At 35.6% G+C, this 20,742-nt stretch overlaps 2 protein-coding genes across 3 annotated transcripts; both read right to left on the bottom strand.

Moving 5' to 3' along the window:
* Positions 1 to 64: 64 nt before the first annotated feature.
* Positions 65 to 10,984, bottom strand: dpep2 (dipeptidase 2). Its single transcript, XM_073836071.1, has 11 exons — positions 10,715 to 10,984; positions 9,738 to 9,886; positions 9,147 to 9,273; positions 8,603 to 8,732; positions 6,238 to 6,379; positions 6,076 to 6,145; positions 5,521 to 5,697; positions 5,305 to 5,389; positions 5,157 to 5,232; positions 4,651 to 4,786; positions 65 to 807 (listed from the first exon to the last, which is right to left on the bottom strand). Exons 2-11 carry the CDS (start codon positions 9,875 to 9,877, stop codon positions 595 to 597), a joined length of 1,296 nt encoding a protein of 431 aa, XP_073692172.1. The 5' UTR covers positions 9,878 to 9,886; positions 10,715 to 10,984; the 3' UTR covers positions 65 to 594.
* A 133-nt stretch (positions 10,985 to 11,117) lies between these two features.
* LOC141331152 (E3 ubiquitin-protein ligase AMFR-like) lies at positions 11,118 to 17,226 on the bottom strand. Of its 2 annotated transcripts, none has more exons than XM_073836070.1 (11): positions 16,857 to 17,226; positions 16,391 to 16,483; positions 16,101 to 16,265; positions 15,556 to 15,708; positions 15,350 to 15,390; positions 13,546 to 13,678; positions 13,267 to 13,400; positions 12,388 to 12,498; positions 11,967 to 12,157; positions 11,692 to 11,783; positions 11,118 to 11,498 (listed from the first exon to the last, which is right to left on the bottom strand). In XM_073836070.1, the coding sequence occupies exons 1-11, from the start codon at positions 17,106 to 17,108 to the stop codon at positions 11,451 to 11,453; spliced, it is 1,413 nt and encodes a 470-aa protein (XP_073692171.1). In that variant the 5' UTR covers positions 17,109 to 17,226; the 3' UTR covers positions 11,118 to 11,450. The 2 variants fall into 2 exon arrangements, with proteins under 2 accessions (XP_073692171.1, XP_073692170.1); XM_073836069.1 differs by having other exon boundaries at positions 11,684 to 11,783.
* Between the last annotated feature and the right edge of the window lie 3,516 nt (positions 17,227 to 20,742).

The following is a 20,742-nucleotide window of genomic DNA, read 5'->3' on the forward strand; positions in this document are numbered from 1 at the left end:
GCTAGAAAAAACAGGTGGTATTGCATTGTAAAGTTAAGGAAGTAAAGTACTTTTTCTTCCTATAATAAATGAATACATTATTATTGAAAGGTTGTGAGTCTTTGGTGCATACAAAAGATTCATCTTTAAGTTTAACTGAGTCTGAGGTACATACTTGGTCCAAGTCAGAGGGCTTGGTGGAAGAGATAATAGGAGTGTTTAAGAAATGTGTTTGGAAAAACAATAACATTTAACAATAAAAAAATATAATATTATTTTATATCTACTTCTGCAAGAATGCAACTCCAGACAGATAAAAAAAAAAGCAGCTTCTTACTTATATGCTAAGGAAGTACAAGATATTGCAACAATGCTGTTTGTTACCTCATTTTTATGTCATGTGATCTGAAGACTACCTATGCATATTAAGTAACCATTATAAAGTATGGTCTTCATAAGCAATTACCAAAAATAATGGTTTCAAAATGGTCAAAGACCTAATGTGTCTGTACTAATGTACTTCAAATGTGCTCCTGGTCTTGTTAGAGATTTTAAATCAAGTGTTGGCTAAGCAGTCTGTGGTAAACATCTCTGGTTAATTCATTGTTTGTTAGATTACTGTAATTGGATCAAAAGTAAGATGAAGCAGATTAAAGCTTCCACAGGCATCAATGGAGCGTTTTCATTTCCATGGCTACTTTGATGGACTTTCTGGACAGACGATCTTGGCATGCCTGGAGGGACCAGCTTTGCACGACAGCTCTCGTTTACTTCCGAAAGTGAGATTTCAATTTCACTGGGTAAAATGTGCAGCATATCATCACGTACCTTAACATATGAAGAAAAAAGAGAAATATTTAAAATCTTAAAATGTGCTCTGACCACACTGAGGGAAATACTTTTAAAATACAATGTATAAGAATATGTAATGCTTATTTCAGTACACACATCTTTAAAGTGAATTAAATGCCGTAGGTAACTGCATGGTTACGAGCGTGATATTGCACTTATACAACAGTTTGATGGTGTGAGTGTGTAAACACATAAGAAACAACAACAGAGTGATTTAAAAAAAAAAATTGTGCAGAACTCCTTCCTTCTGCCATGGATTCAAAACTCAAGTTGATAGTTTAACAGCTGAGCCCAAGCCTCAGTTACTAATTTAAAAAATGTAAATTTAGAATTAGTTAAGGAGCTTTGACTTGCTTTATTTAAAGCTTATTGTATTACTGTATTAAAAGCTCACTGTATTATGTATAGTATCTGAGAGAGAGATGGACTGAGCGAGTGTAATTACCTGCATCTGATACAGCATTTAATCTTCAGCTCGATCTCATACTCACAATAAAACATTAGTTTGAAATTTGAATGTCTGGAAAGCAATATCTTTGTTGCACTATCCTTTCATCTGTTAAGGGTGATTTGCAATGACACCGCTGCTCAGTGCATTTGTTGGTTGCGTCTTACAATGTGTTGATGAAAGCAGGGTTGCCAGGTTTTCACAACAAAACCTGCCCAATTGCTACTCAAAACTAGCTCAATCGAGTTTCTGGGGAAAACATGTTCCGAGGGGTAAAATACAAGTTTTTTGGAAGGGTTCCCCTGATAAAATTTGCAATCCAGTGGCTAAATATCATGTTGTTGGAGTTGCTTCAACCCACGGACATGAAAATCAAACCGCAGCAACAGTGCTGAAGTAGCCCGATTCCACGGGAAAACTTCGGACTTGGCAAGACTGGTTAAAAGTAAAAATAACTTCCTTGTTTACAATCCTGTTTCAGTCTCTTTCAATATTAAAGTCTTTACTGCCAACTCACTCATGGACACCATTTAATGGCAGAACAATGAAACTAAGATCACCACAAACACACACCATTTCCCAATACTAAATACTATTATAAAATACTACTATTATTTATATTAAATATTACTTATTGAATAATAATATTTAATAAACTACAACAGCCATCATAATTTAGTCAAAAGTATAAAGGCAGCACTCTGATATACAGCGTTAATTTACATCAAAATTAAACGTGATGAGACTTTGCCCTCAGCCAAAACTGTTTGCTCTGGAACAAATCATAGATTAATAAGACCAAAACCTGCCTATTAGATTTACCCAAAACGAATTATATATCAAGTTTAACCACTATAGAGACATTAGAGTCAACGGCAAATTCCAGAAGAACTGGGGTAGAGCTGGGCTTGGCGCGTTCATAAGCACAGAACAGCCGCTGGTGGCCTGGAACTCACACCTCCAAAAACATTAAAGAAAATTTTCAAACAGGCGTTATCTTTAAGTCTGAACAAGTACATTCTCATCTAAAAATTGTATTAAAAAAAAATAAATACATTCTGTGACACAGAAACATTATTTATTAGATCTTATACTACGGGGCTGTTGAATGCTTGAATCTGATTGGCTGACGAACGTTCTAATGGTGTGCATTATTTTCAGGGAAACGCACAGCTCTTGACCGCATTACATGTCTATATTACTTCACCACACGATTTCAGTTATTTCAAAGGTACCTACAGCTTAAAACAGCAAAATAACCAAATCCCACAACGACAATGGCCAAACAAATAAACACAGTAAACAACAGGATAAAAACGACAGATTATTTCCACATTTTTGCCACAAAATTACATTTTATTATGTACAGAAAGCACATACTCTATTTCTCCCACTCTCTCTCCCTCACAGTCACACACACATACAGTTTGCACACACGTTAGCATACGCACGAATGCTGTTCTGACGATTAACAACCTAAAAACTACATGACAGTTCTTACACGCAAGGTAACAACGGCATGGTCTGGAAGAAAATGAATTTAAAGTTTCACTATTAGTAGAGACGATGCTGTCGATCACTTTTGAGAGACGCACAGACTCAGACAGGAATTCACAAGCTTAATATCTCTCACCCTTTCTCTTGCCATCTGTCTGTCTGTCTGTTGGTCTGTCTAAATGTCATTATTAACTGCATTAGTTTGCCATCAAATGCTCAAAAATCATTGCTAGGTCTAAAATGACGTTTTGGAATTAGTAACGATGGCATTGAATGAGCTGCGTAAGAAATTAATTCTACTCACAATAGCATTTTAAGGACAAAAACCGGATGAATGTCTTGAAATATATCATCTGATCGATGTCTTGACGTGTGGTAACCGTAGTATAAGTGGAATAATTGACTTCGGTCCATAGAATTCTACAAAAATAATGCATTATTTTCTAAGAATTCAACCGCCCGTCGTCAACTATTTCTTACATAGCGGATTTGGCCATCCGCCATCACACTCGCTGTGATAAATACCTCAACCAGAGTGATACAAACGGTGAAACGGTTGGAGTTCTAATATCACTCCAATATTGCACTTCTCTCAGCCAATCAGATTCGAGGACCAGAATAAACTGTTGTATAAATATATATAAAAGATGCCAATTTACAACTAAAAACAAAATAGACCACCACCATTAGTTGGAAGTGATAACTAAGGTTGATAGAGGCAACAGGGTTTCAAAATATTTCTTGCACTGGCTGCAGTCCAAACTAAGCGCAGTTACATTTTGATAAAATCTCCTCAGATGTGCTGAACCAGTGCAGTGACATTTAGATAAGGAGGAATCTTATCATACTTTATTAAGAAGAGGATGATAAGGTGTCATATCTATATCTATACTCTAGGTACATCAAGACTGCCAACTCATTTCCAACTTTGAGTAAGAATTCCTGTGGGGGGTCGGCAGTTGTTTTGTTAAAACACACTGACAGTGGTATTTTGTTTAAGAACTGGTCCTGTCTTTATCAAAAAATGATGTAAAATAACTGCTGCGATGGTGCAAAAAATGAACTTAACTTATTTCTATGTAGGTTATACAGCATATTATTTATTAACACAAACAAAAGTGAAGAAACAGTACAAGATGAGAGGGAGGTTGCAATACTCAGCATGCGTGGAAATAAGTTATGCATTTCCCTCGACTGGTCTGAATAATTCACTACTACACCAGTCAACACACTATCATTTTCTTCTTTGCACCAGATGTTTCTGGATGTGTGCCATGAGAACACTGCCAAAAGCGTGGGAGTTGGCAGCCCTGATGTAATAGATACACTTTCTCTGGTCTGTTTGGTTTAATAAGGTAAGAGAGATTTGAGACGTAAAGTAGAGCTGAGATGTTTCAATAACAACTGTTATTTAAAAGAAGAGGGTTACCTACAGATGGAAGATGTAATGTAATGTGATCAGATAAATAAATGGGGTTCACTAAGAGCAGGACAAAGAGGCAGTAGGAGTTTCAAAGAAAATAGAAGGAACTGGAAGGAATTTTTTATCTGGCTGTAAAGGTCACCACTGTAGTACAAGAAAGGAAGAAGCTTAGGAACAAGAGAATGTAAGAAAGAATGTGTGTGAGAAAGTGTAGACAATAATTTGGCTGGGATGTCTTATTGAGTTCTCCAGTACAAAAAACACAGAAAAGTCTATGACAAACACATGCACATTAAGTATGTTTGCTATGTTTACTAATGTCATTTGCAAGGGTGTGCCAGTGTGCTACTGCATATATTACATTTATACTAAACTAAATAGGCCAAGATGTATACATATCTTAATTGACCTAATTGAACTGGAAACTGAACTCAAGAATTAAGTTCCTGACCTTCTCAACCTTTCGGAACACTCTGAGGAAGTTCAGTCTTAGCACTCCCGCCAGCTCTTCCTCAGTCCAGTTTCTTGATATCAGCTCTTCAATTAGCACTGGATATTTGGAAACATCCTCCAGGCCTTTAGGGAATCTGTAATAATACAGGCATGCATAAACACATGCAAACAGACATAGACAACAGATAAGGGCCACAGACATAATTTGCATGCTTTTCTGTGTGATTCTTGGGGGTTATGAATTCTTCTGAATGGATTTAAATGCTGTAAAATGTGTTAACTGGTGCTGAAAATACTACAATGCTGTTGCTAGCTAAAACAATATGCAAAATGTTTGTGTTTAAATTCTGCAGAAATCTATGATGAATTCTGAAAGCATGGATTCCGTGGAGGTATGTTAGGCAAATAAACAGAGCAAAGAAGTGTGCGTAAACAAAATTGTGTATAAATTGTGTAACGACATTTTAGATAAATAGATAAAATGTAGATGAGATCTTTACTTGCCCATGTGCCCCATCATAGTCTGCTCCAATCCCAATGCTTTCAGCTCCAATCACTCGCTTTATATGATCAAAATGATCTAAAAAAACCCACATTGAAATTAAAACCACGAAAAAAGATAATAACAAAATAAAGGAATCGACCGTCTTACCAGCCACAATAGACACGTTTGCGTTACTTGAACATGCTACAAAGCTGTTGTAGAAGTTCACCATGATAAGCCCACCATTTTCTTTCTAGAAAAAAAGTGATTATTACCACTTCTATTAGTGTCTTTCTTTTCAGTAAAACTGAAATTTTGAAGATTTTTATTTTTTTTGTGGGGGGTGAACTATGTCTAATGTTGCAAAACAAGCAGAGGTCTCACCAGCAGCAACAGGAGGTCATCAGGTACATTGCGAGTATTGTTACAGATAGCATAGGCTGAGGAGTGGCTGAAAATAACTGGAGCAGTAGAATGTTTCAGCACAGCTCTGGCCGTCTCCCATGAGCTATGGGACAGATCAACCAGCATTCCCAACCTGTTCATCTCACTCACCACTGCCTGGGGAAAGAGACTTAATGAAATTATTCAATTCATTAAGTACAAGTGTAAAGCAGTTAGTTATGCTAGTTATATATACGCTCAGAAAAAAATAATTTAGAGGTAATGATGAACTACTGTGCAAACAGGATATACAAATCACCATCTTGAATATTTTAGTAACTCTAAGATCGAAGGCATTTTTAGGCAAAAAAAGAAAACTGTCTGTGAATTTTCAGTGTATTTTTTTATCTCTAGTCTTTAGGTTCAAAAAGGGGACACAAGACAGATATTTCCAAATATAGAAGAAAACGAAAGAGGTCTTTAATACCGGGTCAAATTCCCCACTAATAACAACCATAATTTTGGTTCAACTATCTTGCATTAAGAAAAACTTACCTTGCCAAAATCTGTCAGGCTGTTACTCCTCTGCTGGTAATTTGAGTAAATACTAGATGAGGTCTCAGCCCTACACAATTCAGTATTAAAACTTGTTTGTACTCATTTGCACACATTGGTTTTATTATTAGCTTATGTTGTACATGTATGGTGAGTATTTACCATGGGGTGTTGCAGTTATGTGTGAGGGTCATGGATCTTACTCCAAGCAGGTAGAACATGCGTAGTGTTGGTAAACTGCTGTCAATGGAGTGGCCTCCCTCTATACTAATTAAACATGTGATTTTTGTACTGTTCCTCATTCCTTAAACATACATAGACACAAAAATTCTTGTTATATTGTTTGCAAGTTTTTTGTTTTATTAGAAATGACACAGATGTCTCCCAGAAGATAATAAGACAATGTACAAGAGGCATCATTTATTTACATTTGAACAAAAAGTGGCATGTCCAAAATTATTTATACCCTTCTCAGTAATCAATAGAAAAGCCTTTATTGGCTATTACTGCAATCCAAACGCTTCCTGTAATTGGTGACCAGCATTTTGCATGTCTCCACTGGTATTTTTGCCCATTCATCTTTAGCGATGAGCTCCAACTCTTTCAGGTTGGAGGGTCTCCTTGCCATTACCCTGATATTTAGCTCCCTCACAGATTCTCAATTGGATATAAGTCAGGATTCTGGCTGGGCCACTGCAAAACGTTAATGTTTTTGTCTGCTAACCATTTCTTCACCACTTTTGCTGTGTGTTTTGGGTCGTTGTCGTGCTGAAATGTCCACTGGTGTCCAAGGCCAAGTTTCTCTGCAGACTGCCTGATGTTGTTGTTGAGAATTTTGATGTATTGCCCTTTTTTCATGGTGCCGTTTACTGCGATTAGTCCAGATGAGCATTTGCAAAGGCCAAGCGGCCTTTTGTGTGTCTTATCTAGAGAAGCGGTGTCATCCTTGGTCTGCGTCCATGGAACCCAGCGGTGTGCAGTGTCCGTTTGACTGTCTGCCTTGAGATGTTGTCACCAGCAGAGCCGGTGCGGAACGTCTTGTATTTTTTAATAATACTTTGCACTGTAGCCACTGGAACTTCAAAACATTTAGATATAGTCATATAGCTCTTTCCTGACTTGTGAGCAGCCACAATGCGCAGCCGCAGGTCCTCAGTGAGCTCCTTTGTCTTAGCCATGACTGTCCACAAACCAACAGAAGAGAGCTTCTGTTTTTCACCTGTTGAGTTGATTAAAACAGCTGTTCCCGATGAATCAGGGTAATTAGGATGCTTTAGAACAGCTTGGACTATTTGGAATGGCATAGAACTTTGGATTTTCCCATAGACTGTGACAGTTTGCAAAGGGTGTGAATAATTTTGGACATGGCACTTTTTGTTCAAATGTAAATAAAAGCTGAGAAATATTTTTTTTTCCCCACAATGATGCCTCTTCGTCTTATTATCTTTTGGGAGAAGTCATTTCCGGTCAAAAAAACTTGCTGGTTGAATAAATGTAACTATAAGTCAGAATTTGCCAGGGGTATGAATAATTTCAGGCTTGCAAACAGCATCTATTCCAAGTACTACCCTTATTACACAAAAAAACACTATTATAAACTACTGTTTGAAAGTTTGGGGTCAGTGTGTTTTTTTTTTTTTTTTTTTTTTTAGAAGAAATTGATACTTTCATCATACATTAAATTGATCAAAAGTAATAGTTTCTAATAAACACTGTTTAATCATCCTGAAAACAATGTGTCACGGTTTCCACTAAAATATTAAGCAACTGTGTTCAACATTGATATTAATAGGAAATGCTACATTTTGTTTCATGTTATGTAACATGACAAATGTTCCATTTAAAATATATTAAAATAACAAACAGTTGTTTAAATTAAAAAGCATAAAGAGACTTATCTTTTTCAAAACCATTTAAATATAGACCCCAAACTTTTGGACAGTGGTGTATGTGATATGTAAAATTCAGTCTAGAGGTTTTTACAGTATCACATACACACAGCACTGGTCCAATCATGTTAAGAGAGAATATCCTCAGGCAGGTAGCCTGGGATTGCATATGGTCTCTTCTCCTTTTACTTATACAACAACTGTAGAATTAGCATTTTTGTGTAAACTTTTTCCCTAAGCAACAAACTGCTAGAAGATATATGATATGATGACGGGGTAACCACACTTCCTCTGTTCAGTTGGCACGAACCACACTTTCACTTTTTCATTGATTATGCTTCAACATACAGAAAAATAAATCTAAGACATGTCTGGACTAGAAGCAATCAGTCACTGGAAGACAAAACTCTAACAAGGGTTTCTACCAGCAGGGGATCTCCCTCAAAATCTCAAAAAAGGTATTTGTTTTGAAAAAGACTTTGAGATGACATACTAACCTATAAACAGCAAACGTTTATCTTTAATAGGATATTACTTTAATTTCATAAACTGCTCAGTATAAAGTTAAAAAATTCTAAATGTTTAATCACAACAAAGTGAAAACTTTAGGTCAAGTGGAGGTTGGGGTGCAATGGTACCTTCAGCTGTGGTGACCAGTTCCATCTTTGGGTTTTCAGTGCACACACGACGAATTACATCAATCTGTTCCAAGGCCAGTCTGACAGCATCTTTGTCCTGAGCTGTGCACAACACGTACGCTGCGAAAACCTGACAAATATCAAGGACTTATTTATCTTTAATTATACACAAAATAACCAAAACTGCTCACTCACTTGTGGGTCCGAAATCAAAATGTCTAAGAAATAGTATGACTACTTTAGGGAGAGATTAGCAGTTTAAGTGAAATTGTGTGACTTATTAAATAAATTATAAGAGAGGATAGTGGAGTTCAAGATAATAGTTAAAGATAATTATATAATGCTCATGGAACTGCACGATATTAGAAGTCGTGTGTGAATTTGAAGCAAAACAAGCTTGTTCATCAGCACTTGATCTACACAAGATACAGTATACACAACATGGGTTTGTAACTTTAAATTTACAACTGATACTTAAAAGCAAAATGATGTACAGAATAATTAAAGATACAGATTATAATCAAGATCAGCCAAGAGAAATTACCTGTCCACCAACATGGCCAACAGTGAGGCGTCTAATATCTGTAGCCACATAAGGAATGTCATCCATATTCAACTTGCTCAGTTTGTTGTGATAGTGCCTTCTCAGAGGTAGTGCCAGGTCATTGTGTCTGAGTAAAGAGATATAAAAGCAGTGTAAAATCAAAAGACATCACAACACCAACTACAACCTTTTCTGAAGCCATTTGCTGTCCAGTAGTTCCATTCCCAGCTGTATACAGGGGCGGACTTAACCAATAAGCAAGTTAAGTGATCGCTTAGGGCCCCGGGAATCATCTGATACTGCTGTAACTTTCATCAAATGCTCCTTGTGTGAATAGGTTCTATTCTAAACGTTTTTACAATTGTTTAACAATGTAGCCAATCACAGACATATCAGATTTCTTCAACACAATTGCCAATCAATACTATTTTACTATTTATTCTGAAGGGGTTAAAAATATATATAAGAAGAGCTACCAAATCACAAAGACCGCACCTTGTTGTATATTATAAAGCAGTTATGTTTAAAGCACAGATTAAAAATACAAAATAAATGATGTGTGAATGAATGAAAATGAAAAGTAAGTCATACCCATCAATTAGTGGATATTTTGTCATTATATCCAGTGCTCTACTGGTTTCGGATATTACTCCATGAAGAAGTGAGAGAAGGGTGCATATGAACCACCATATCCATGCATCCCTGATGCCTGCTTCTTTATATATTAACATCTTATGAGGCTGATAAAAAAAAAAAAAAAGTAATAAAATAAAAACAAGTCAGAAACTGGAGGCAACTGGCATGCACAGTAACACGTGTCAAAAAAGTAAATAAATAAATACTACTCACATCAGATTTCAGTGTTGACAATAAAGTAAGGACTCGAAATATTTATTATAAATGCAAGAAAAAGGAAGACCCAGGCTATTTGGGAGGCTGTCACAATATTTCAGAGCCTATTTAAATATGCTTTAAAAAAAAAAAAATAATAATAATAATATTATATATATATATATATATATATATATATATATATATATATATATATATATATATATATATATAATATATATATTGGTTATATATGCTCGTTTCAAAACTGCCATTTATTTTTAAAAAAAGTAAAAAATGTTTTATAGGCCTATATGAAAACACACTATTCAGACTTTGTCCTACTCCCTGTTTCATTTCAAATATAAGCTGACTCTTTCAGCAACAGGATATTGTCAGCAAATCCACAGGCCACATTATTTTACATGTGGCATCTTTTTTATTTTTTACTAACATAAAAGTGTGATGAAACATGGCTCGCTATGAGACACCGTGTATTCAATTAAATACATATTTTTTTCCCTGGAATAAAGATACTTAGGCTAAGTATTCTCACAGTAAATCTGTCTTTGAAAATAAACGCCGAGTGAAAAAGGGAAGAATAGCAAAAAAGTCTTAGAAATCCGTAGGGTATTTCCTCTACTCCGTTATGCCACCTAGTATCATGAGCGCCTGAAATGTCCATCTGTAAAATAAAAAGTAGGCTATAGTAGGCTATAAATGACATTAATACTCACCGCGTCAACAGGCTTGCTTTAAAGGACTCATGGACTTGTGTTTATGCTGTGTGGAGTAATCTGTTTTTCTGTACGGAACTTATAAGACGTGCCCATGTGTTGTTTTGTATACTGTATGTTTCAGTTTAATACGCTCGGTGTTTGCCCTTCGGAAAAGTGTCGCCCCCTTCCGCGTGTTCTTGGTTGGCACATAAACACCGACAAAAAAGAACTGTAATTCAAAGCACATGTGAAAAACTCGAGCCTTCGGAAAAAACAAATGTTCTGTCTGACTTTGTCACACACTTTAACACGCTAGATAAATGAATTAGTTCCATATACATATGCTGTCAATCACACAAAAACCATCCTGAATATAGCCTACACACAAATTCTATGAGTTTTCATAAAAAACAAACAAACATGAAATTGTACCTTTATTCTGCTTGGGCTTATTTGTATAAATAAATATTTACAATGCATAAACCATGTATTTTTACTTTTCAGAACTTCTTAGCATTTTAAAACTCTTAACCATGCACTTTCTATTAACAGTGCCATCAATAAATTTAAAGGGAAAGGCGGACTATGCCTTTTATAGTGTCAAAACACACTTGTTGCACATTTCCAGTCTTGTCCTTCCATCCTTCCATCAAACAACATGAACTGACAGTTTCATTCTTTTCTCTTTTTTACCAGCTCAGGTATCAGTGAGTCAGTAGCACATTTGTGTTTGTTCCAAAGCCTTTTGAAATAACTAGTCTGGTAGGTCTGCTTGATGAAACATTTCTTCCTCCTGATGTACCTGAAAAGCAGTTAATAGATAATGCCAATCAAAAAAAAAAAATGTCATTTTCGAATTATCTGTGGAACACTATCCTAAAGCGAAAGGGGATGAAAGGAATATGGCAACTATGGTAAATACGGGATAGAATAGTAGGGTAACTATTTCAACAAAAAACAATTTATAAGGAAAATGTTGATTCTTACTTTATTACCTGTGAGTCGTCTGCCTGCAGTAGAATAATCATATTAGAAGAGTGCACAAATTCAACCGAAAAAACAGGTAGCCAGTTAGCAATCTGGGAACCTGTAAAAAGAAAATGGTTTTACTCTATTTGGCAAGATGAAACTAACATTCTCATTTAAAGCAATAATAAACTCTGTTAAAAAGCAATTTCGAAGGATTTACTTTTGAGTCTTCAGATGTGACTACAGCACCATTAGGGCAATTTAAAGTATTACTATAAAAAGTGGGCATTTGTTAGTGTACCATGAAAATGGAAGAGGTGACTGTGGTAAATGATTGGAGCTCTGTTTGTATTTGGCACAGCAGCTGGGCCCAAACTGACGGACAATGCTGCCCCCTCCTGATCATTTCTGGTATGACTGCCACTCATATTTACAGACATCCTACATGTGGGACATGACAAATCCTGCTCGAGCCAGGAACGCAAGCATGACCTGAAAACAAAAACAGGTACCAGCATCTTGGAGACTACTTAAAGAGGTTTCCTAGGAAATTGTATGATTTATTTCCACAGCAATGCACAATACTTTATAGTGACCCATTTAACTCATTGCTGCATGACAGATTTACATTTTGTAGAGGACTTAGCCATCATTTAGAGTGGAAAAGTAATTTCTTGTAACTAATAAATTCTTTTCTAGCTGTAATGTGGTCATTTTCATACTTGTGGAAAAGGTGCCCACAGGGCAGTTTGTATGCTGTGTACATCTTTTCCCAGCAGATAGCACATCTGTCATCATGAGATGCCAGCTCTTCCATTGTAGCCATAGAAAACCTGCCAAGAGACATTATGATTTAGGAGGCCTGTCTTTTCTCACTTCATTACTGCAAATTGCCAAAACATAGTGCACATATAACAGCTGTTACCTTACTCATGTACAAAAATAAAACAGCATACAGCACAATAGTATACTACAGGGAGAAACAGAGTTTGAGAAACTTAAACTGACATTTCAGGAAATTCAGTTTTGCTAGCATTATTAACTATCGATTGAACATTTTTACAGACTGTTCCACATTTATTAACATCAAAAAAACAAGTTTTTTTATTTTTATATTTTTTCAAATTCGGATATACATGTATAACTCTTCACTTTGTATTACACTCGTAAAAATAACGCTGCTTTACAGCGTTGCCATAGAAGAACCGTTTTTGGTCCCACAAAGAACCATTCAGTCAAAGGTTCTTTAAAGAACTATTTCTTTCTTACCTTTTTATAATCTGAAAAACCTTTTTTTACCACAAAGAACCTTTTGTGAAACAGAAAGGTTCTTCAAATGTTAAAGGTTCTTTATGGAACCATTTAAACATAAGCTAACCTTGGCGCTAAATTACAGAAAACTATGCAACACTGATATGAGTGAGTTTCTAACTCACAGCTAAGTGTGATGGTAAATTGGATATATTTCTCTGTTCTGACTGCATTATTTTCCTCATTTGGGAAAGACGCTATCATGAATGTTTTTCTTTTGCTGTAGTCTCTTATTCAGTGCTATTTACCCAAGTATGCTGAGAAAGGCTTAACAGTTCTGTAACACTTACCTCTTATCCAAAACATCATAAATATGCAGGTAGTTTTTGTGTTGACCTAACCTGCGTTGCATTTCCTGAGACAAGAAACGGAACTGCGTCAATATAATCACATCAGCCACAGAGAACCAAATATTCCCATAGAGCTGAAAAAGAGAAACAGACAAAAAAATTAAATGCTATTTAATATATGATTTAATAGCAATAAAACAACAAAACGTTCTTTTTTCTGTGGTACACAATTAATTGTCTTTAAAATAAAGGTAAAAAACAACAACATGATTGTCTCACCAGCATGTGTATATGATGCATCATATTTAGGAAAAGAATACCCATCTCCATGATAAAGTCTGTGTAATAAATACGGGCCTCTTTAGCTTCCCAGGAACCTTCACAGATCAGGTCATACAGGTGAATTACGTACCTGAACAAAATGAGATGTCATTTATAGATGGCATTTATAGGGGTGTGCGATACTGACAAAAAATACCATAACAATATTTTCTGGAATTCTGTCGATATCGATAATTTGGCATTTTGGTACTTTGGCAGCTTTAGGACTGCCATGGACAGCTGACACCCAAAGCTTTTGATATTCTTTATATTCTGTGCGGTGGTTAGTTTGCAGGAGTAGCAGAAATTAACTTTCCGAATAAGTTCCAACCTAATTAAATGTATGCATCATCTTTTGTGTCAGATTCTTAAATTTAATCAATAAATTTAAATAGCAAGACGCTGTAGGGCTGTTACCAATCAAATAAAATCAGTATCAACAAAATACGTGTTTGCAATGCAGAGGTGGCACAGCATCTGGATCTGAAGTGGCAACAGACTGTTTAATGTAGGACATGAATGCAGTTAGCCTGCTGTCACAAAGGCATAAAAAATGTTTTAACGTTTTAAAAGCAAAACATTCAATAGTGATATTTCAAAAGATTGTGTGAAAAAAGAGAAATATACTTAAAATATAAACCTACAATCAAATCACTGAATGAGTGAGTCATCGAATCATTCATTCAACTAATTCCTTCAAACGGCTGATTAATTCATTAACGAAAATCCATTGTGTGTTGCTCAGAGACACAAAACATTTCTGTTGTGGCTTTGTTCTAATTTCTGATAAAATGTAAATTAATATTAACCCTTTGTTTATTGGACTCTTTTATAAAATCAATATCACATTTGCAATCATACTGTTATTTGGAGAAAAAATTTACTCGTTGTGTGATATTAACTATATAAACATAAAATGCATAAAAAGTCATATGGGGCAAATTCTTATCTTGAATTTTGGGGGAATTCTAAATGTATTTTAATAGACTAAATCACGCAGTGAAAGCATGATCTCTAAATGTGCATAAGAAGTAGTTTTTGCAATATACTCGATAATGTCAAATCGCATATAATTTAAACAATAATTACGATATATAATATTTGTATCCTATAAATGCATAGAATGATGGTATTCTAGTCAGCTCTCAAGGGTCTTTATTTACCAGAGGTGTAAATTATTTGAGTAATAGTACTTCACTTCTATATTTAAAGGTTGTATCAGCGATTTCTAGCCTGAAACATAAAGTGTCAAATTCAGCTGACCTTTCATCACGATCCGCTCGCTGCCTGCCCCATAAATTGTCTGTGAAAAAAACACGTCTCTCTGGTCAGCCTAGGGTCCGAGATATGCCAAAAAAACAATCGGCACTACCAACCTTTCCACACATAAACAAACAGTGTTCCAACCAATCAGCGTCAGGGGTTTGGTGTTGTGGACTTTCGCTCCGCCTCCCTCACATCCCTGCACCAGTAGGAAAGTCCACAACACCAAACCCCTGACGCTGATTGGTTGGAACACTGTTTGTTTATGTGTGGAAAGGTTGGTAGTGGGGCAGGCAGCGAGCGGATCGTGAAGAAAGGTCAGCTGAAATTGACACTTTATGTTTTAGGCTAGAAATCGCTGATACAACCTTTAAGTATTATTTTGGGAATCTGTACTTGAGTTTGTTAAAGCCTAATACCTATTTATGATGAATTCTTTTCTATTAATTAGAAATATTCATATAATGTTAATGGTAAACCTCACAATTACAATACTTACCGTAAAATTGCATGGCTCAGATATACAGTTACCATTAGGCACTGTAAAAAACAAAACAAAAAAATGCTTTTTTTAAAGAATATGTATACTTAAAAACAAATGTATACAGTACTTGTTTTCACATGGTAAATAAAGTATGTGTGTATCTTACAGACTTAAGATACACACATACAAACAGGTTCACATGCACACACATTCAAACTTACTTCAACTGCCATAAAGGAGAGAGTGTGCATACCATGGGAAAACCCCAGCAGGCCACATACTACAGTGAGAGCCCCAGAGGACACAAATAAACACATCAGCAGGAACAACATGCGCATATGGCTGCCCAGAGTCGTGGTGGAGGATGACGAGAGCTATGAAATACAAACACACAATATCATTCTCAAGTCATGGCCACTGATTACATTGAATACATACTGTAACACTAAAAGTTAATGAATCTAAAAAATAATACAGTTGCACAACAAAATGCAGATTAGGTTAAAATGTCTAGGTGAAAGCACTTACATGAGGAATGATACAGATTTATAATCATTATCTTCTCTAATACTTAAAACTAAACAGAAGATTATTTTAGCAAAGGGAATCAAGAACTCTAATGCTATTTTTAATGTTAACCCTGAAATTGATATGGACTTGGGTGGTCACATGGTGGGTCATCTGTGTTTGACACAGTTTCCAGGCTCTGGATTTCTCTCTCTAAGTTTTGGGTGTCTGGATATTAACGGAAAATATGTTTACTTACATAGTCAAAACGATCTTTGCAGAGCTGGCCCAACAGCTGAAGAAAGAGAAGTGCAGAGAACCAAAGACACCACATGGCCAGCTCCCTCTCTGACTGCACATTCAGCACACCAAAGAGAAAGATGAACTTGTAGAATAGAAAATTCCAGATTTTGTCCTTTAGGTTCTTATAGCAGGAATGTCAAGAACATATATGAACATACAGAAGGCTTTATTAGATATACATTCCTGTGTCTGGATATGGAGAAACACACTGAAACACAATTATTTTCTTGTTATGTTAAATGTCACCTGTTTTTCATTTGTTCTGAGATCACCAAACACAACAAACTGGGCACATTTTGCCATCAGCAGGAGAAAACAGCACAATGTGTTCACAAGGACCTGAGAAGATAAACAATATAATATTCTGCACATACTACTAGCTGCACCAATGTACATTTGCTCTAATAATACTAAGCCCCTAAAACCTAATATACAGTATACAGTATGAAAACACCAAGTTTGAAGTACCAGGACCATGTTATTTGTTTAAATAAGAACTGAACTGTGGAAGTCATAAAATAAGATACTGTATGTTTTATATGAGTCAATTATAAATATGAAATATTTTAATAATCTAATTTAAAGTAAACCTGTCAAGTTCTTATAAATAATCGTAAATCCACTTTTAAAACATTTTAGCCGAGTTAATCATGCTAAAAAGTTTTTACAAATTTAGCTTATTATTTATTTCTTTTTTTAATTGACAGCTTACCCATATACAGAAGCTATCCGTATCGTGATACCACAAAACAGGTGCATATAATTCTTCATTGTTGACATTGTCATCGACTGTCCTGCCAGCGGATAAGTCCTGGGAGAGTTTGTTCGTGAGAACAGTCTGTTTGAGCGGATCTTTCGCTTCTTCATACACATTGTAGATACATCCTGTCAGTAAACATACACTGAATGCTACGTACATTCGAACCCAAGGCCAGGACAACACATCTACAACCCGGAGCGCCATAATCACTAATACACGATTACTTTGTTACCCTCTCTATCGGTAATACTTAAAGACATAAATATTCAGTTTCGGTCGTCTTAACCTGTCCCTAAGGCAAGACCTCAGCGTTGTCACTTCAGGTTGCACGGGAGAGGGGGAGTAAGATCCAAAAGAGAATCAGACTGTCGAATCTGCTCCTTCAAAATAAATTTCACCGATTTGAAATTAAAGTAAAATTAGAATAGAAACTAGATGCTATTTCACATTTTTTACTTAAGTGAATCTTTTTCAGGTAAATTGTTGTCTATTCTTAGCCTCATAACTTTCCTGGATACAAAAATACAAACAAATAAATAATAAATAAATTATAATAAAGATTTTCAAATATAGACAGCTTAAAGGAAATAATTAACGTAGGGCCAAATTATTGTATTGATTTTATTTATTTTACTGTGAAAAACATATACTACCTGATTGTGGGATCATACTTTCACAGCAGATGCTAAATAACTAAAAATTATGCTAAAGATGCTAATAAAAAACATCCCACCTTTTTTTCTCTCTCTCTGGAGATCTGTTTTCTGCTCATCTTTCTCTCTTTCAGAGCTATTTTTTATTTACTTATTTGGTATTTCCTTTACTTTTCAGATTTTCTTTTAAACACCACAACAACCAATTCACAGAGTGCAACCCTCTGGAGGGTTCTTCTTGGAGCCAAACACCAGTAAGGTAAAGTGTGCACTTATTCAGTCACAAATAACAGCATTAGCAACAGTGCAGAGGACTCATGTACAAACTACATATGGCCCTTAATTTAGTAGTCAGTTCAGAACATGAGGACAGATTGTTTATCAAAGATATCATAATCTGTTGTGTGGTAAATCCTTTATTATTGTGTTTAGAGCACATTGGTACTCTTACTCATACTTGGGCTGCATGACTTTTTTGTACAAATATTTTTAAACGATATGACCCCAAACTTCTGAATGGCAGCGAAGCTGGTCTCTTTGGAAAAAAAAAAAAAACGTATAAACCATGTGACATAAAGTGTTTACAATACATCATTCACTCCAGAGAAAAAAAACATGTATTAGAGAAATGTTCTAAAAGCGCCACAAGGTGGTACCAGCGAGTCAACAATTAGTCTCACCCAGAAGCTTCTCATGATTATTGAAGATCAGATGATTCATGGATTCACTGAATGTTGTTTTATTGCGATAACCTCTGTTTAAATCATGTTTATTATTTTTTTATATTTAACTACAGTAGCAAGCCTAATGACATGTGATTATCATTTAAACATATTGTTAGCCTACGTGCTAATTGTTAACCTCAAAATAATTTGTGACAAGACACAAGAGCACCAGTATCAGATGATAAGATTATCATTTCAGCAATCTGTTAATTACTGATTGTCTCATATATTATTTACAGATCATATAAGCATCAGTGAGGTGACTCATATTTGGCTTTCTCCATGCGTTCACTAGAATTAGCCAAGCACATTAATTAGAAGGGGAATCCACCTACATGAACAAATTAAAATATATAATCAGACAAATATGGCCTATTTACATGCAAAATATTGAACAGGTGGGCACACCTAATGAAAAAATTTATTTATTTTCACCAAAAAAAAAAAATTACAATTTATATACTTTTTAACCTCAAATGCTCGTCTTGTCTAGCTCTGCGATGTGTACTCTGTGCACTCTGGTTCAAGACATTTTCTCCTCTAATTTTAAAATTGTCCTACATCGCTGCAGAATTACCGATTTTGAAGTTGGAGGAGAAAATGAGATAGGAGTTTTTCAACATACCCTAACTGCATTGAACCGGAGAGCACAGAGTATGCATCACAGAGCTAGACAAGATGAGCATTTGAGGTTAAAAAGTATAAAAATAGTTTTTCGGCATACTCTGTCTTGAACCGGAGTGCACAGACAGGGGCGTGTTTACGTTATATTAGTAACACGCTACTGTGCAAAGAGTATGCTTGCGCATCAAAGAGTTAGACAAAACCAGCATTTGTGGTTAAAAAGTGTATAAATTGTACTTTTTTTTTTTTTAGAAAATAACCAATCGTTTCGCTAGATAAGACCCTTCTTTTTAGAGCCCTTTATAGCTGCATTTAAACTGCATTTTGGAAGTTCAATCTCGCGGGCACCATGGAAGTCCACTATATGGAGAAAATTCCTGAAATTTTCCTCAAAAAAACAGAATTTCTTTACGAAAGAAATACATGAACATTTTGGATGACAAGGGGGTGAGTAAATTATCTGTAAATGTTTTGGAAGTAAACTAATCCTTTAACATTAAGTTTAAGTCTTTTATTTTACACAGTGCACTCATTGAATTACACTGCCATTGAAAAGTTTGGTATCAGTAACATTTTTTATGTTTTTTTTAATAATTCTCTTATGCATGCTCATTAAGGTTGCATTTACTTCATCAAAAATCCAGAAAAAAATGTAATATTGTGAAATATTGTTGCAGTTTAAAATAATGGCTTTCTATTTTAACATATTTTAAAATATAATTTATTTCTGCGATGAAAAGATAAATTTTCATCAGCCACTACTCCAGTCTTCTGTGTCACATGATCCTTCAAATCATTCTAATATGCAGATTTATTACGTTTATTATCAATGTTGGGAACAGTTGTGCTGCTTAATATATATATATATATTTTGGAAGCTGTGATTGTGACAGGTGGCACCTGTGCTGGCCAGGAGGATAGTGAGAGAGGTAAAAAAGAATCCAAGGATCACCACCAAGGCCATCCTGATGAATCTGGGCTCTGCTGGTGGCAACATCTCAAGGCAGACAGTCCAACGGACACTGCACACCGCTGGGTTCCACGGACACAGACCAAGGAGGACACCACTTCTCCAGATAAGGCACACAAAAGCCCACTTGGCCTTTGCAAATGCTCATCTGGACAAAGAAGAAGACTTCTGGTTGAAAAAAATTGAATTGTTTGGCCACAATGATGTAGCCTTCATTTGGCGTAAAAAAGGAGAAGCCATCCCCACTGTCAAACATAGTGGTGGGAAGCAAATGTTTTGGGGGTGTTTTTCAGCCAGTGGACCAGGGAACCTAATCGCAGTAAACGGCACCATGAAAAAGGAGCAATACATCAAAATTCTCAACAACAACATCAGGCAGTCTGCAGAGAAACTTGGCCTTGGGCACCAGTGGACATTTCAGCACAACGACCCAAAACACACATCAAAAGTGGTAAAGAAATTAACATTAATGTTGTGCAGTGGCCCAGCCAGAGTCCTGACTTAAATCCAATTGAGAGTCTGTGGAGGGAGCTAAAGATCAGGGTGATGGCAAGGAGACCCTCCAACCTGAAAGATTTGGAGCTCATCGCTAAAGATGAATGGGCAAAAATACCAGTGGAGACATGCAAAATGCTGGTCAGCAATTATAGGAAGTGTTTGACATGCACTTTTTGTTCAAATGTAAATAAAAGATGAATAATATTTTTCCACAATGATACCTCTTGTACATCGTCTTATGTATCATTTCCAGTCAAAAAAAAAAAAAAAAAACTTGTTGGTTGAATAAAAGTAACTTTAAGTCAGAATTTGCCAGGGGTATGAATAATTTTGGGCTTGACTATGTATATATATATATATAAAATATT

Source organism: Garra rufa, chromosome 3 (genome assembly GCF_049309525.1).
Source record: "Garra rufa chromosome 3, GarRuf1.0, whole genome shotgun sequence".
Taxonomy (NCBI): Eukaryota; Metazoa; Chordata; class Actinopteri; order Cypriniformes; family Cyprinidae; genus Garra; species Garra rufa.

Bases quoted from the DNA above. Each gene is read 5' to 3' on its own strand.
- dpep2 (XM_073836071.1), bottom strand. From the start codon at position 9,877: ATGTTAATATATAAAGAAGCAGGCATCAGGGATGCATGGATATGGTGG. The intron at 6,146-6,237 runs GTAAATACTCAC...TGAATTGTGTAG, and splicing joins CATAACTGCAACACCCCATG to GGCTGAGACCTCATCTAGTA. The intron at 5,233-5,304 runs GTAAGACGGTCG...GGGTTTTTTTAG, and splicing joins AAACGTGTCTATTGTGGCTG to ATCATTTTGATCATATAAAG.
- LOC141331152 (XM_073836069.1), bottom strand. From the start codon at position 17,108: ATGGCGCTCCGGGTTGTAGATGTGTTGTCCTGGCCTTGGGTTCGAATG. The intron at 15,709-16,100 runs GTAAGTAAACAT...TGTATTTCATAG, and splicing joins GCAAAGATCGTTTTGACTAT to CTCTCGTCATCCTCCACCAC. The intron at 12,499-13,266 runs GTAAGTGTTACA...GTCTCTTGGCAG, and splicing joins TATGATGTTTTGGATAAGAG to GTTTTCTATGGCTACAATGG.